This window comes from Zalophus californianus, chromosome 10, assembly GCF_009762305.2.
Source record: "Zalophus californianus isolate mZalCal1 chromosome 10, mZalCal1.pri.v2, whole genome shotgun sequence".
NCBI classification, from domain to species: domain Eukaryota; kingdom Metazoa; phylum Chordata; class Mammalia; order Carnivora; family Otariidae; genus Zalophus; species Zalophus californianus.
The window spans coordinates 6,864,804-6,882,377 of NC_045604.1; the positions used below are offsets into that span (position 1 = coordinate 6,864,804).

At 39.5% G+C, this 17,574-nt stretch overlaps 1 protein-coding gene across 2 annotated transcripts in view; it reads left to right on the forward strand.

Moving 5' to 3' along the window:
- The window catches only part of UHMK1 (U2AF homology motif kinase 1), a 25,786-nt gene extending 12,240 nt beyond the window's left edge, over window positions 1-13,546 (forward strand). The window contains exons 7-8 of one of the 2 annotated variants that reach the window (XM_027610101.1): window positions 2,661-2,749; window positions 3,778-6,622. In XM_027610101.1, coding sequence (XP_027465902.1) covers window positions 2,661-2,749; window positions 3,778-3,876 — 188 coding nt within the window. In that variant the 3' untranslated portion in view covers window positions 3,877-6,622. The other variant, XM_027610100.2, reaches the window with a different exon arrangement.
- Window positions 13,547-17,574: the final 4,028 nt, after the last annotated feature.

A 17,574-nucleotide genomic window follows, 5' to 3' on the forward strand; every position in this document is an offset into this window, starting at 1 on the left:
TTTATTGGGGAGCAATCAGTTGAAGTTAAATAGCCAAGAATACAGATGCGTAACAGATTCGTTTGCTATGTTAAAGAATTTGGATTTTATCTGAGAGATGATAACATTGCAATATGACACAAAAGAACTTTATACCAGGGGTAGAATCTAAGTCCCTGGCTTGTAAGTACCCAATAAATATTTGTTCTTTGTTGAATGCAATAAAGAACCATTAAAAAGTTAAAATAGGAGAGAGCTATAGTCAGACTGAGGTTTTCTTAAGAGCAGTCTGAAAGCAGAGTGGTGAATGGACTAAAACAACAAAATTTAAAAGTATCAGTTACTTCGTATTAAACATTTTCTTTGTGGAAAATTAGACCATTACAGATAAAGCTGACTTGACCCCACTATCTCTTGTAAGGGGAAATTATTTTGTATTCCTGAGCTTTATTTATGTGATAAATGAAAGAAACATAATTTCTTTGAATCTGTAGTAGTTGTAAGAATCTGCAACCTCAACTTTTCAGGGTGCCTATTTATGCGAAAGAATAGTCTTGCCGTCAACGTTGTTTTAATCAGGTCATTGTGGTATCGGGGATTCTAAAGACACTACTCAGTGCCCTGGAAGTCCGTATACCTACTGTCTTCATCACCGAATTCTCCTAATAATTTTTATCTCTATAAAACTCAAGCTTGGGCATACTGTACCTACTCTTTTCTTTGTATCTTGTATAACGCCTTTTTTTTCTCCTGCTTATAAATACATTGAGTGTTTAGATGTTGCTGTTAAATCTTAGTGTTTAAGAATCTTACATGAGGGGCGCCTGGGTGGCTCATTCAGTTAGGTGTCTGCCTTCGGCTCAGGTAATGATCTTGGGGTTGAGCCCCGTGTTGGGCCGTCTGCTCAGCGGGGAGTTTGCTTCTCCCTCTCCCTTCTCCCCCTCAAATAAATAAATAAAATCTTAAAAAAAGAAATCTTACATGAACTGGAGTTCCTGGGTGGTTCAGTTGATTGAGCCTCCGACTCTTGGTTTTGGCTCATGTCCTGATCTCATGATGTCATGATCAAGCCCCATGTCTCGTGCTCAGCAGGGAGTTTGCTTCTCTCCTTCCCCTCCCCGGCTCTGGAGCATGCACCCCCTTTCCCCCTCCCCGGCTCTTGCGCACGCACTCTCTCCCTCTCTTTCTCAAATAAATACATCTTTAAAAAGAGAGAGACTCTAAAAACTAAAGTGCAACAGACAATATAGTAGCATTCAATACCTTTGTTCTGATTAGCAAGATCGTCATCAGATAATGCTTACTAGTGGTAGGGGAACTTGCTTAGCTAGAAATCATACATGTTGGGATGGCTGTCTTGTAATCTTGGTGCTGGTTGGGCAGGAAGTTGGATTCAAACCTTCCAGTTTAGACCAAAATAGATTGTAAATCAAGATTAAGATCAAGATTCCAAATCAAGAAAATAAAGGGAAAAATTACTTAACTTCATAGCTCTTAACACAGACAAACACAGAGCCCTTATATGTCAACCGGATAAATAGTGGGTAAAGGATATCAGTAGACAGTTTATAGAAGAGGATGTGCACCTCTGTCTCCTCTACTTCATTCTCATTTATCAAAATGCTCATTAAAACCGTACAGTGAGATCTTTGTCACCTAACATATTGACGGTGAAAATATTCGATAACCCTCTTATGGGTAGAATGTAAAAAAATATTTTCAAAATACACTTCACATCATTGGAGAGAGTTTAAATTGCTAAACTTTATGAAAGGCAGATTGGTAATTCTAAAACAAAATTACAAATTCATATTCATTTTGTCCTCACAGTTCCACTTCTAGAGTCAACTTGGAAATATATAAGTGAAATGAGATATATACAGGTTTATCTATTACAGTATTTATAAGGGCAAAACATTTGGAAATAGTTTATTTAGTAGTAGGGGACACAGTGGAGAATTTATTGATCACTCATAAGCTGAAATAACTACACAGCCATAAAAACAAATGAGAAAATTTCACACAGTGATATTAAAGAATCTTAAAGATGCAATGTGTAAGTAAAGGAAAAGCAAGATTGGAATTTTTTTAGAAAACATATATGATCATGTTTGCTTGTATAAGCTTATACTATTTATGGAAGGATGCAGAAGAAACTGATGTTGCCTTCAGGGAGAGGAAGAGAGGCAGTTGGAAAAGTGGGAAGAAGACTTGTTTTGTTTTTATTTATTTATTTATTTATTTATTTATTTATTTTTAAATTTTATTTATTTGACAGAGAGGGAGAGACAATGAGAGAGGGAACACAAGCAGGGGAAGTATGAGAAGTATGAGAAGCAGGCTTCCTTCCGAGCAGGGAGCCTGATGCGGGGCTCGATCCCAGGACTCTGGGATCATAACCTGAGCTGAAGGCAGATGCTTAACGACTGAGCCACCCAGGCGCCCCTGTTTTGTTTTTAAAATCATTTTAATATTAACTATTCAAAATGTTAAATTTAACATATAAAAAGAATTATTAAGTGCATTGAATTTATATTATTCTTAAGCTTAGTTTTAGATGTAGAAAATGACCTCTTTACTTAGATATGGATTTCTGAATTCTTTGATGCTTTAAAATTTTTAAATAATGAATGCTTGGTAATTACAGCAAAGTGGTTACTGTTCTGTGTTTTCATAATCAGATGTTGTAGAGGACGTAAAAGAGGAATGTCAAAAATATGGACCAGTGGTATCTCTGCTTGTTCCAAAGGAAAATCCTGGCAGAGGACAAGTAAGTGAATGTTTCTATAGTTTCAGAATTATTCAGAGGTTACTAAAATTCTGAGCAAATGTTTTAGTTCTATAGAAAGATGTACGTACACAAAAATGTTGCTAGAAATGATGAATTTTGCATCATGGATGTTTTTATTTTCTTGTACTTTTCACTTTTTTCCCAAGGTTCTGTGATATGCACGTGGTTTTTTTATGGGTTAGAATTTTTTTCTTAAAAAATGTTCTCTACTTTTGAGCCATTGTGAACAGTGACACCAACTGTATCACATGCTAATTTAGGTCATGTCAGCTACAGAAATATTATGGCCTACTTTTGTTCTAATTAAGTAGAGTTAGAAAACCATTTAGGTTAGGTTCTCATTGTAATAGAATCATCCTTGCTAATTTAAAGAAGGCAAGTGCACTGACTGAGAATCCTGAAATCTGTGCTCTGGTCTCAGCGTGACTGGCTTTGTGATGATAATCCTTAGTTTTTCATCTATAAAATATATAGGCTGAAACTATGATTCTAAATTTTTTGGCAAAGAATATTAGAGAAATCTTTTGAAAGCTCTTTTGAAGATCTTTTATCTGTAGTATTATTTTTCTGGGAACAGAATATTGTTTTATTCAGGGTTTCTCAACCTTGACACTTGACATTTGAGCTAATTCTATTCTTTGTTGTGGGAGCGGTCATGTGCATTCTAGGTATTTAGCAGCATCCCTGCCCTCTGCCCTATAGATGCCCTCCTGCCCACTCCCCGTTCTCAGTTGTGGCAATCAAAAGTATCTCTAAACACTGCCAAATGCCCTCTGGTGGGTGAAATCACCTCTTGTTGTAGATTATTATTTTATCCTTTGGTTCAGTATTATGAAAGTGCTTGGCAACTAAAGAAAGAAGTGAAAGAAATTTCCCTCTAAGCTTAGTGAAAAGTTATTGCCAATGTAGAAATAACATTTACCTCATTTAGTGTCAGCAATATACTATAGACATCATTGCTGTTTATTTAGTCAACTGGTATTTATTGAGCATCTCTTATGTTCTAGGCCCTGATAAAACAGTGCACGGAAGTGCCCGGAAAGCAAACACTAATAGGACACGTTCCATGCGAACTCGCCCATTCTCGCTTGTCCGACTGTTCATAATTTGGGGAAATTTTCCTTCGTGATCACATCGGGTCTAGTGATATAGTGATAAGTGCTGTGGGGGAAAAGGTCTAAGGAGAAGAGGCTTAAGGAGTGCTGTGGTGGGGGGGACTGCAGTCGCGTGGCAGTGGTCGGGAGGCCATACTGACGTTGCGTGTGAGTTGAAACATGAAGGAGGTAAGGAAAAGAGTTCCAGGCTTGGGAACAGCAGGTTCAGAGGCCCCGAGTTTGCCTGGCAGGTGTGAGAGGTTAGTGTGACTCTGGCAGAGTGAGAAAGAGGGGGATATGATGGATTTGCTCGCAGAGGTGAGGGGCTGTAGGGGCAGATGAGGTAGGGTGAGCTTTGTGGCCCTCGAACTGACACTGGCTTTTACTCTAAACGAGAGGGGAAGGTCTTTGAAGACTTTGAATGAAGGACTAGCGTGGTCTGACCCGATATTAACCTCAGCCATCAGTATGAAATGGAAGACACGGAATAGAAAAACAGGAGGAATATTTTCGGGGAAGTATCAAGCTTTCGAATGATACAAGAAAATAAATATTCAACAGCTAGAGGAAATTTGCTACGTTACGAAGCTTTTGTTGACATTTAGAGGAGAATGAAAACAACTGATGAACTCGTGGAATCACAGGTTTAACTTCGCCAGGTTATTTGAAATGTCTCTTACCTAGTTGGCAAAGTCAGTCTTCATTTGAATTTTCCATTCAAATTAACAATGCTGTGGATTTTTTTTGAAGGACTATTTTAAAAATCACTAAAAACATAAGTTAGGGAACGGATCTTATAATTACAAAAGTAATCAAGATTAAAGTGATATAATTATTTAATCCCATTATAATTTATAAAAATGTTTTTCCTCTTTAGTTTGGAATGATGATGTATAAAATTGTAGGTTATCTGTGAAGCGAGGAGTGTGCTAGAGAGCATGGTATTCCTTCCGTAAGTGCATGTCTACTCATTGAACTTTGGTGTATGGATTTGGAAGTCATTGAGAATCAGGTTAAAAAAAAATCGGAAAGAGCTTCATTCTTCCTGGACATCATCTTCTAACTTTTCTTTTGTATTCAGTGAGAGAGCATATGCCGTGAGAACTAACTGGTCCTACAGCCAGCATATACTTTTATTTTCTGTAAAAAAAAAAAAAGGGGATATAAAATATTAAGTATTTCTAAAATGAGTAAAACTATCATTGACAGATTAGAGTATGTGTTTTATGATATAATTGGATAATATAGGTCTCACCTACATTATTACGTGAAGTACACATACTCTGGAAGAAGTCATTATTAAATCATCAGAATTTTATCAACATTATCCCCATGTAGTTAGATTTAAGGTAAATAGCCTTGACTGACTGTACTGAGTGGGCCGATTGGAAGTGTTTTTATCTCCAGCTAATAGCACAGTTAAGGATGGCTTTTAGGAATAGCTGAAAATCCCCACTTAGCTTTATATATATGAAAATCAGGGCAATTTTTAGCACTGGATGATCTCTACTTTGTCTTTATGAGGAATATGTAGCTTGAAAATAGTCATGGCATGGAAGTGGAAAAGTGTGTTTTACCTCTCCATTTTACAATATACACGGATTCAGAAAATCCCATCACAGGCCAGAATATCTGAGGTCTGATGTCATGCCATCATCCTTAATACATCCTTAATACATCCGAAATACTCACATAAGACAGGGAGTGAGCAATTGGTCATAGGCTGGGCATAGTGTTTTGTTTACCAACGGAGGAAAATTCATTTAAAAAGTACTGTATTTGGAATTGTCTTTTTTTTTTTTCCCCATGCCCTGGAGGTTTTTAATACATTTTGGAAATAACTTCGTCAAGTGGGAGAAGGGCCCTTAGGAAAGGGGAAATGAAAAAGGAGAATCTGCCTCGAACTTCTAGGTAGATCCGATTTTAAGAGAAGGTACAGGTGAAAGCTAAGAATCTGGAAATTGATTTCCCTCAAGCAATCTATTTTTGCTTCCCTTTGAAAGAGTGTCTAGGATGCTCGCATCCCGGTTTGAAGCCTGTTGACATCACGAATGAGCAAGTAACAAGAAGATGAGGCCGTTCTTTTTCTCGTTCAAAAATTTATGGATAAATGAAGACAAGTCATTTAAAATGATTTCCCCTCCCAGGAACTTTGGCTTTAGATCAACAAAAAGAGCATAAATTATTACGCTGTATCCTCTATCTGTCTCAGGTTGGAATGCAGATACTCTTTAAAAGGAAAATACCTGGTTTAAACTTAACTCCTCACTGTAGTTATGGCTTTTACAAATCTTTAATAGGTATAAAATCCAGTGACTTTGACCAGTAGTTTTTCCTCCTTCTGCTTTTAAAGGTGTGGATTATCTTTGGGGCACTGTGAAGTGCATTTGCTCTCTGGGCTGTTTGGCCCTTCCTCTGGCAAGTGTCCAGTGCTGTTCACCACTCCTGCAAGAACATGGCCAATGGATGTACATTTTTCACTCAGCTTGTCTTCCATGGGTTTTTTCAGAACTGAACAGAGTTAAGGAAGTATTCTAAACCTTGCTGCCCAAAAATGTGGTCCACGGAACAGCCTCATTGGCATCACCTGGGAGTTGATTTAGAAATGCAGAGACTCAGGCCCACCTTAGACCTCCTGAAAACAAGTCTGCATTGTAACAAGGCCCCCAAAAGATACGTGTGTGTACGCTAAAGTTTGAGAAGCCCTGTTCTAGAACAGTCTTGATGGAAATGAAGCCGACTTTGTTTTCTCTGCCCTCTTACAGGTTTTTGTTGAGTATGCAAATGCTGGTGATTCCAAAGCTGCTCAGAAATTACTGACTGGAAGGATGTTTGATGGCAAGTTTGTTGTGGCTACATTCTACCCGCTGAGTGCCTACAAGAGGGGATATCTGTATCAAACTTTGCTTTAATCAGTAACCTAAGGACTCTTTCCTGTTTCTCCTCCTCCATTTCCTGGGTTATTGTATTCTATATCTGAATGCAGGAGTACCCCCTTACCGTTTTAAGGGAATACTTTGTACATTTATTTAATCCTACTCATGTGCAGCCATTGCTCAAGCAGTGGCTGCATTGCAGACGTTTGGCACTGAGTAGGACAAGACCTCTCAGCTATACATTGAGGGGTTTTAGAGCATCCATATGGGCAACCTTTTTTTGTGCAGTAGGGCGAGTGCTGCTCTTCAGTATGTAACCTAAAAAGATTAATTATTTCATGTGATCATGAAGCAAGGATGAATAATATCATGTCATAGTGAATATTAACAAATTTGTCAAGAGTTGGTGACATCCCTTACAGATTGTTCCTTTATGTGACGTCAGATGGTTCTTCCTTATCACTGATACTCATAGCTGGCCCTGGATGCTCCCAGTCATTGTTAAGTAACCGTCAAGCAGCAATTACCTACTGTGTTCTTAACACTGAGTTACGAATTTTTTTAAAGGAGTACGGTAGTACTGAATATTCCTTTAAAGAAACTGCAGTGAGCCTATCTACTTCTTTTTTTTTTTTAATTAAGGCTTTTCAAATAGAAAGCTGATGCTTGATCTTGCACAATTTTTATTCTAGTGTGTGTGCTTGAGTGGGTGTGCAGGTATGAAGGATTAGGGAAGATTTGAGTCAGTGTGCTTTATAGTGTGAGTCTCGTGAGCTAGTATGGTCTATGCCTGTCTCTCCCCAGCTGTTTCCTATCTGTCAGATTTAGGATCTATGTTTTTTGAGAGTTGGTCTCTCTGATAGAATGTAAGTGAGAAAATCGTTCATTCCTGAGAGGTTCAGAACAAATGAGTCTAGACTGAGTTACACTGAAACTCTCTTAAAGTGATTGGAACAAAGCAAAAGATCGCCCTATCCTCAAATCTCCTTGAGACCCTGTATTAGCTCATCTTTTTTGTACTGAATCTCCTGTGATCATTGTACGATTTCTCAAGGTACAGTTCTGCCTGCAATGATGGAAACTGAAGTGGGTCAAAAAGAAAGATGTTCAGTGGAGGGAAAAGAAAAAATAGGCAAAGAGAAAGTGAATAATCCAGGATTCTTTTTTTTCCTTCTTTCCTCTCTCCATCATCCCCTTCCCTCCCCTGTGTCTCCCTTCACCCGTTCCCTGCCTGTCTCTGTAGCTGAAGAGAAGCTAGAGGAACAGCATCCCAGATGGTCTGGCTTTTGACTGCAGGGAAGTTAAGAAAGGTGTAGCTCTCATAGGATGGACGTAGAAAGGAAGAAACTCTCGTAAAGATTTCTTAGAAGGATTCACGGCAATCTAATGTGTCCCTGGGCGCAGGATGCTGGTATGCATGAGTTTGTGAACATGGATTGATGATGTGGTTTTAGGAATTGTAATTATGGATTCCTCCCACTTTATGGTAGATTGACTTCAAAGGTTTAAAACTTAGGAAACCTTTATAAAGCACTGATTATACAAAAAAAAGTTGTATACAGGTTATGAATTTTCTTCTTATTTCCTTATCTAAATGAAAATTTTTAATTTTTTTTCCTAAGGAAAAAGCCTTTTATAACTTGCCCTGCTGGAAGCCTCCTCATAGAGTCTTCCCTTGTGTGTTCCCCGCAGGTTATTGAGAGCCCAACTAGGAATTTACATTTCAGAGGATGAATTATCTTCCCTATTCATATCACAATTACTATCTGACATTTGAGTTGTTTACAGTTGTATTATTCAGAACTCACCCTTAATATTTATTATGAAGCCAAATATGGTGTGAGGAGGCTGATTTATGAATTGCCAAAAGGCCTTGTGGCGTGGTCCCCAAGGGAAAATTGTAAGTGTCTAGTATGTGCCCTTAGGAGGAACTGTTATTTCTCATTTTGGCCCTCTCAGAAATGGATGACTGGTTTGTTTTCAAATAAAAGTTTGAGAGTATAACCGGTACTCTGGAGACCTAAGCTTTCCTAAAACATAAATGTTTGTAGGGGTAGCAAGCTTCGGTGACTAGAAACATTGGGTTCTTCCATGTATACCGATGAACACAGAATACCAATGAGTTCTTCTTAAGGGCAGGTATTCTAGGCTAGCGCATGTCCCTTTCTGCCCCCACCGCCACCCCCACAAAGAAAAAACCCTGACAAATAAACTGCAGGTAGGCTTCCGAGCTTGGGGATGTGGTATGCTGCTAGCGTCCTGATGCTGAATTTCACGGCATTCCTGGATTGTCTTATTGCTGTTGTATTCACGCCGATGTGTAGTGTTCGACACTGTGGAATTGTATTACAGAAGACGCTAACTAGATTTTAAGGGAGCTAAGGGACTAATTGATGAGCCTAAGTAACCATGCATTGAATTAAATATTTTATGTTAAAGCCACAGAATTGAAAAAAGATGCCTCCTGTGACTTAAATGGTGATTTTATAGCTTTTAGCCCATTAACTACCAAAGATGACATTTGCAGATCCTCCCTCCCTCCTCTGATACTACAAGAAGTTTAATATTACTGTCTTTCTCAAACCTGAACCAAATATTACCAAAAGATGCAATTTTTATGATTCTTTTAGGGTGAAATATATACACGGAGATTTTGATTTTCTTGAAGTTACTAAAAACCTAGGAATTTTCTTTTTGAGAGGCAGGGTAAAGAGGCGAGGGTTTTTGTCGCTTAAACATTACTCTTTTGGACAAATTTGATCTCAGGTAGTCTTTCTTTCCCTAAGTTAACGTCTGTGCTTCCTTCCCTCTTGCCTTTCCAATTTCTTCTTCTTCCATGGTTTCGTCATGGTACATTTTTGGCCCAGAAAAGACGTATAAATTGATTATTCTATAGGAAATCTTTGGTTCTTGGGAAACATTCAGAGGAGGTCGCTAGCTAGCCACTTTCAAAACTCCAATGCTCGATTTCGAGGAGAGCAAGTGGAGTCCGACACCTCAGTAAAAGATAGCACTAACTCCAACTATTGGCTGCATTTTAAAGGAATAATAAAACAATTATCCTCTTGCGGTAAGAGATTGCACTTGCTACCACTGGATGTCTTCCTTTGGTTTGTGGTCATCAGTATAGCAACTCTTCGGGGTAATTCCCTCTCTGCTATGCCTTGAGCCAAAACTGGCTGCTCTTAGAACACAACCATAAATACAGTTTTACCTGTCCCTTCCTTTGTTTTCATTGAGACAAGGATTGCCTTCTTTTTGGTACTCCAGCTGCTAAAAGCATGCTGAGATATGTTAAGTTAACCTTTAAAAAAAAAAAAGATCCTTGAATTCTTATTTAAATTGCCTTCTAGATTATATTTCAATCTCTGAGCACATTTGTGATCAGGCATGCTGCCAGAAACAGTGCTGCCATGTAGAGGAAGTTGAAGAGAAACTCTGGGCATAAGGTGTGTTTCTATATGAATACACTGGGCTTTCACCCTGCTAAGGGCATCGGTTACCCTTTTGGAATAAATGCACATCCACGGTTGAGCGCTCACATGCTGTTTCCCGGCTCCTTTGTGTTTGCTCATGAGATGCAGGTAACACTTTGTCATCATTTTCTTCTTAGGTCTTACGTTCTGACTTGATCGTTTCTGCCATTAGTTTGACTCGGCAGCGTGACATTGTAGTTTTTGTAATTTAATGAAAATCAGCACTGTAGTAACTGATGGGTGATTACAATATCCTAGTTACTGGGTGAGGCTCTGGAGGAGACACTCAGTAACTACGTGTTTTACCTAGAATTTTATGCAAGGGTACATGCTAAGTGGCGTCCTTCAGATTAGGGTACAGATGGCATCGCATCATGGCGAACTTTTAGTCTGGTGGATGTGGAGACAGTCAAAGATTTAAGCAAGTGCCTTGTGTTTCCTGAAAAATATTAAAACTCATTTGGGTGAAAGCTCCCAGATGATGATAATTTATTGCACCTCTGCCTTTTCCTTGGAATAACTTTTGGATTGAGTCACATAGTATAAAAATCCAAAATTTCCTTTGTTTACCTTTATTTTGTAAGTGTGAAACTACTCATATTTGATTTTCCCCCCCAATATTACATATGATGGAAAGCCAGAGTGACCTGGCAGAATCTAATTCTTCCTGGGATCTAGTTCCATTTTTAATACCAGGTTCCTTCTTCAAATCTTACTACTCTGGCTCTCTGATAGAATTTATTTCTTGGCAAATGTGGTCACGTACAGACCAGCTTTTGGTCATCATTAGCTGAGAATTTCCATTTCTTAAGGTGCTCAGTAAATCACCTTTACTTGAGATGGTAGTCCTTCCAAATTAGTATTACTAGTAAGCTTTCTCCCTGGATATAGAGATGTGGACTCTCTATCATGTGGAACTCCTCAGAACCTCTTGGATTTGGATTTGGATAAGTTACATTTTCTTAGTTACAGAGGGACATGCATATTTTAGTTTTTAAAGTACCCAGAAATTTAACGAATTTGTTTCATTTTGTTTAAGGTTAGCTGTTTCTCTGCCTGATACTGCAGGATGTCATGCTTGGTTATCTTAGCCGCCTCTCCAACCTCGCTGTTTGTCAGGTTTTTTTTTTTTTTAATTGTGTGATGACCAGTAGGTAGACACAGTGGCACGTAATCGACAAGGACTGTGGATATTTAAGAAGGAGGTAAACAATTTTAACTATTTTTGCTGCAATTTTATAGGAGAAATGGGCTATAAAAGAAATATCTATAAACCAGAGAGCATTTAGGAGATTGTATATTTTATAGGTGGTAGTTAAGGTGATCTTCAGGATATAAGATATAAAGTCTATACAGCCTTTTGTTTTCCTGATAAAAAGTTTTTATTCATCTTCCTACAGCTCAGCACTTTGTTGTTCTTTACATTGCTTATGAGGATTAATGTTTTTAGATTCGCTGTTTGTGCTTTTCAGACAGTTGTCATAATCATGGGGTTATGTTTATCTCACCATAAATGCTGGCATTCATGGGAAGCTTATCAGATGATTGCCTGAGTGTTATTTCCCATTAAACAGAGTAGCTTCCAAAGTATCCTAAAGGAAACTGTACATAAGTTCATAGAGGCAAAGAGAAGCATTCTGTCTTACTTGCCTTAACCGACCATTAATCCTTGTTGTGCAGAAAAGAGCTTATTTTGTTAGACTCTTGATTGTCAGCAAGAGAATTATATGTAGTTACTCCCCTGCTCCCCGTGCCCCTCCCCCCCATTGCAACTGCCTTCCCCTTCTAGGCTCACCTCTTAACTGGTATTCATGATGTCAGGAGTGTGTGAGAGCAGACGTGGTGACGTGTTCTAAATCATGCATACAGACACAGAATCGCTTTGGTTATTGGAATTGTGGACGGCTGTATTACTTTGTTAGCATGGGTTGTCAGAAATCTGCCAAATTTAAGAGTAAAGAAGAAAAAGGAAAGTCATAAAAATAGAAAGGGGAGGGGAGGAAAACAGCTTCCTTACTGGTATTCATAATCTTCCATCTAGTTTATGATCAAAAAGTGATCATTTCTTTGTAAAAATCCAGATGTGGTACCTGTAGCATAGAACATTGCCTTTCCTACACATTCCTCATCATCGTTTCCCCAGAAAATCATTTTTAGAGCTTATAAAACCAGATTAGGTATCCATATTCAGTTTGACCTAATTTTTAAAAATAAATATTTAAACTCCAGTTTTTGTGTGTTTGGTGTGCATCAATACTCATGCATATCCAGGATCAGAAAGAAACGGGATTAGCCATCTCCGAATTTCCCTTTGCACATTGGGTACAGTGGGTATCAGTATGCACTTGCCTCAGAGTTCTAGCACCTTATGGTAGTGTTTATTATAATTAAAAAAAAAAGTTAAAGCTGCATCTCTGTAGAATATTTACTTTGCAGAATGTAAAGCTGTTAATATCTTTTCCGGCAGGATTTACTCTTTCATTCTTAATTCTTTGTTGAGAAAATCTTAAATGATTTAACATTCCTTTATATCCTCTTAACAGTGTCAAATCTGGGGTAGAAGGGATATTTTTTTCCCAAAAAGGGCTCCATCTTTGTTACCTTTTTGATCACTCTTAGAAATCCTCTTATGATCAGTAGATGGTAGCAGCTCGTGGCTTCCTATATCAGCACTGGAGAGGTTGGTTATGAGGATTAAAATCTACTCCTCTTTTCCCTCAGTAACATGTAATTGCTATGTTTTTAATAAGAAGGTGTGGTTAGAAAAAATGTGAAAGATCACTCAAAACCAAAGCCAGTTATAAGGAGTATTCTCTCCTGTTGGTTTACCTTCACCTCAGAACTACAAGAATATTACAGTACACAGTGAATAGTCTGTAACATTTCTACCAGTTGTTTCAGTAGCCTATTGGTCTTGGCATTTCTTGGCACTATGGTTCTCTGTTCTTGGTGATGTCTTATTGTTTGTGAGTTTTTGTTGTTTTTTTTTTTCAAAGTAAATGGGACTATAAATGTAGATGTGGTACTGATGTACCAAGAAGTTCTTTTCTGAAATCCCTAAATCCCTGATTCCTATTCAAGTCTTTTAGACTTGTTTTTTCTTGCTAAGTAGCAAAGAACTTTTATTTTTCACTTTCCTATATACCTAAAAAGTACGGACACTGCGTTTCAATGGACTGTATTGCGTGTAGTTTTTTGCTGAAAACTTTTTCTGTAAACACAATTGCCTTGTTCAGTTTTGTTGTAAACTGACTTACCATAAGATGCACTGTTGATACGCTTTCTGATGTGTGTTTCATAAGGGTGATAAAATAAAGCTTAAAAATAAAAGAGTTGTTTTTTTCATTTCAACTATTCCTGCAGTTAGTGTAAATATTAAAGTTTAGATAACAGGTAAGTATACTTATTTTATGATTTAATTTTTTTTTTAAAGATTTTTATTTATTTATTTATTTGAGACAGAATGAGAGAGAGAGAGCACATGAGATGGGGGAGGGTCAGAGGGAGAAGCAGACTCTCCGCCAAGCAGGGAGCCCGATGCGGGACTCCATCCAGGGACTCCTGGATCATGACCTGAGCCAAAGGCAGCCGCCCAACCAACTGAGCCACCCAGGCGCCCTTATGATTTAATTTTTACTGAAAGCTACCACTGAAAAATTTCCACGTGGCCTCAACCATCCATTTCTAAAGAATACGGTCTTCGTGGATGTGGATGGAAGAAGTACATCACACTGACAGTACTGAAATGTAACTTTTTATTTTGGAATGAATGTTCTTGATACTGTAGAAACAGACTTACCTAATAAAAGAACCAGAATTCATAGTTGGGAGATTTGTGTTCTAGTCTTGGTTCTTTTATCAGTTTGGATGGCTTTCATCAAGCGTCAAGTGATTTAATTTGACAGTGGTAGTATTTCTGTACTATCATTTTTATAGTAGAATCAAATCAGATAGTGGGTTCAGTAACCATTGAACAGTCCTCAATTACGGAGCGTCTCCTAGGTGACAGTACTGATTTAGGTAGTTTACAGATGGAGCTTCAGGCCCAGGTAGGGAACATAAACTTGCCCAGTTTTTCTTAAGACTCAGAGGTGGTTAGTCCTACACCAGTGTGTCTGGGAGCAGCGTGTTTTCAGGAAGCCTCTGGACTGGACTGGTCTGGGCGAGAGTTCAAGTGAAAGGTGGTGTTGCGAGGCACACCCTCAGACCAGAGAAAACAAATGTTTAAATCTGCAATTCCTTAATGCATATAACCGGGAGGGCTTGTTAGATCACAAATTGCTGGACCCCAGCCCTAGTTTATGACTGTAGTTCTGTGGCGGGGGGGGGGGGGGGGGTGGGCTGTGAGTTTGCACTTCTGACCAGTTCGCAGGTGACGCTGCTGCTGGTGGTGGCGTGGAGACCACCGTTGGAGAAGCACTGGGCTAAGATGGAACTCAGAAGTCGGCCAGATTCAAGAGCTGCCTGGGAGTCCTTCTCAGCCCCGCCTTCTCCCCCGAAGGCTGCAGTAATCCTAGTAGCTAACTGAGCACGCACTTTGTGCCAGACTCTGTACTAAATACTTCTTGTGTGTTACCTTGCCCCGCCCTCCCCACACGCTTTGTCCTCACAGGCTTGCTGAGGGGGGTACCTAGTGTTCACTCCATTGTCTGGTTGGGCAAATGGACGTCTTACTTCCTAGGGTTGGGAGGAACACCCCCTGCTAGATCGCCTTCCAGTCAACCTGGCAACTCCTCTCAGATCCCTCTTCCTTTTTCCTTCCCTTCCCTTCCCTTCCCCCTTCCTTTCCCCCTTCCCTTCCCCCTTCCCTTTCCTTCCCCTTCCCCCTTCCCCCTTTTTCCTCTCCCCTCCTTTTTCCTCTCTCCTCTCTCCTCTTCTCCCCTCCCTTCCCACGTAGTCTAGTCCGTCTGCCCCTCTGTGCTGTAGCTTCTTATGGGCTCCCCATGTCTGGTCTCCTGTGCACCAGTCTCTCCTTCACAGAGCTGACTGTCTGCATGATGAACAGTGAGCGCGATCCTGCTGCTCACTGCTCCCTGCTCCCATTTGCCTTCAAAATAATATCTAATCCCCTTAGGTTGGCACCTAAAACTTCAAAATCTGGCTCCACCTATAAATCCTACTTCATCTGTCTGTCTGTATTCATACTGTATGCTTCTATGGATACCGAACTACCCATTCCACAGATTCCATGCTTTTTGCTTGTGTATCAAGCCTCTTAACTGAAAGGCCATTCAGTTCTCTGTCCCCGCATCTTATCTGGGTGATGAAATCCTGTTAATCTTTTCAAACAGCTCAATTGTCACCTTTTAGATTTCCTTCTGCATGAAATTGCATATCTGAACAAAGTCCTGGGGTCCCTTCTTAATATGAATTTGCTAAGCAAATTTCCAGTTTACGAATACAGGATGTTTTTATTGTACTTCTCCACTATTCTGCAATTTTTTTTTTAAGATTTTATTTATTTGACAGAGACACAGTGAGAGCAGGAACACAAGCAGGGAGAGTGGGAGAGGGAGAAGCCGGCTTCCCGCCGAGGAGGGAGCCCGATGTGGGGCTCGATCCCAGGACCCTGGGATCATGACCCGAGCCGAAGGCAGGCGCTTAACGACTGAGCCACCCAGATGCCCTATTCTGCAATTTTTAATAAGAATTCTTGACTTATAAGGTAGACTATGAGGGAGTTTGCAACACATAATCATTAAACCATTTTCAAAGGTCCATTTTCCATTTATTGTACCTATTATGGGAATTAATAAATTATATTTGTGTGTTTTATAAATTACATATAATGTCTGTATTATGCTTCAGTATATTTACGTATGAAATAAAAATGCTCAGGTCAATTCAATTCAAAGGAAAGTAAGTGATGACGGCTGCATATTTAAATACTAGCTAAATTTCCCAGGTTAATGAAGATCTGGCAAGATGCTCTGGGACAAGGACCTCTGAACAAACCTGTTCATTTGAGATTGTAAGGCAGTGAGGCATATGACTGATGTTTCTGTCGGAAAATATTCAGCAGACCAGAAGCAAAAAATGACTGCTTTATAATTAGAACATCTACATTTTTAAGAGCACAATCCTTGAAAGAGAGACCAGTGATAGATTAAGGAAAATAAAGTTGAGATTTTTTAATAACCTTTTGAAGATGAAGCTCAAAACTGCGTTTTTGGGGTGCCTGGGTGGCTCAGTTGGTTAAGCGTCTGCCTTCAGCTCTGGTCATGATCCAGGGTTCCTGGGATTGAGTCCCAGTGGTGGGCTCCCTGCTCAGCGGGGAGTCTGCTTCTCCCTCTCCCTCTGACCCTCCCCCTGCTTGTGCTCTCTCTCAAATAAATAAAAATTTTTTTAATAAATCTTAAAAACTGCGTTTTAGGTAAAAATGGGCAATTTACAAAGCTCACGAACACATTTGGTCACCTGAGTGGACAGATGCGGCCGTAGAGAGCTTCTTGGGAGCCTAATAATATGCCATTATACTTTCTTTTTTTTTTCCCTTAAAAAGGTAAGCCATGTTTAAGTGCATTTAAAAACATGTTTAAGTGTCAAGAGAGCAAGGATCGAGGCTGTGAAGACTCATCTTTAAGAATGAAAGCCAAAAGATCAGTTAAGCAGGAACTGAACAAGCCAACATCAGAGGAGGGCTCCCTGGTGTTCAGTTCAGCATAGTATCTCCTTGGAGCACTGGCATGCGGTATGGTATCAGGAGCAGCTTCGGAGGGCGGGGGGGTAGGATACAACCCGAGGCTGAATAAGTTGCAGGTACTGCATGCTTTCCCCCAGGTTCCTCAGAGCAGCCTTACACAGAAGCCTATTTAAACAAGAGTTGGAAGTTGTCTCAGCATACCCTTCACCTAGACTCACCTGTTGTTAACGTTTGGCCATTTGTTTTACCCCTTGCTCTTCCCCATTTATAGCAATAGGTAAACATAACCTTTTTTCTGAACTATTTGAAAGTTGCAGGTATCATGACATTCAACCCCTAAGAACTCCAGAATGCTTCTCCTACGAATAGACATTTCCCTCTGTAACTGTGATACCTGATCACACTCTCAGAATTTGGTGTTGATGCAGAAGTCCCCAACGTACAGCCCATATTCAGTTTTTCTCCATTGTCTCAGTGTCTTTCATAACCTTATCCCCCCACTACCCAGGACCCAGTCAAGACTCTTTGGTATTTAATGTCTATTTTTAAAAAGATTTTATTTACTTATTTGAGAGAGAAAGCACACAGACGGGGTAGGAGGAACAGGCGGAGAGGGACAAGCATACTCCGGGATGAATGCAGAACCCACTGTGGGGCTTGATCTCACGACCCTGAGATCACAACCTGAGCCGAAATCAAGTGTTGGATGCTCAGC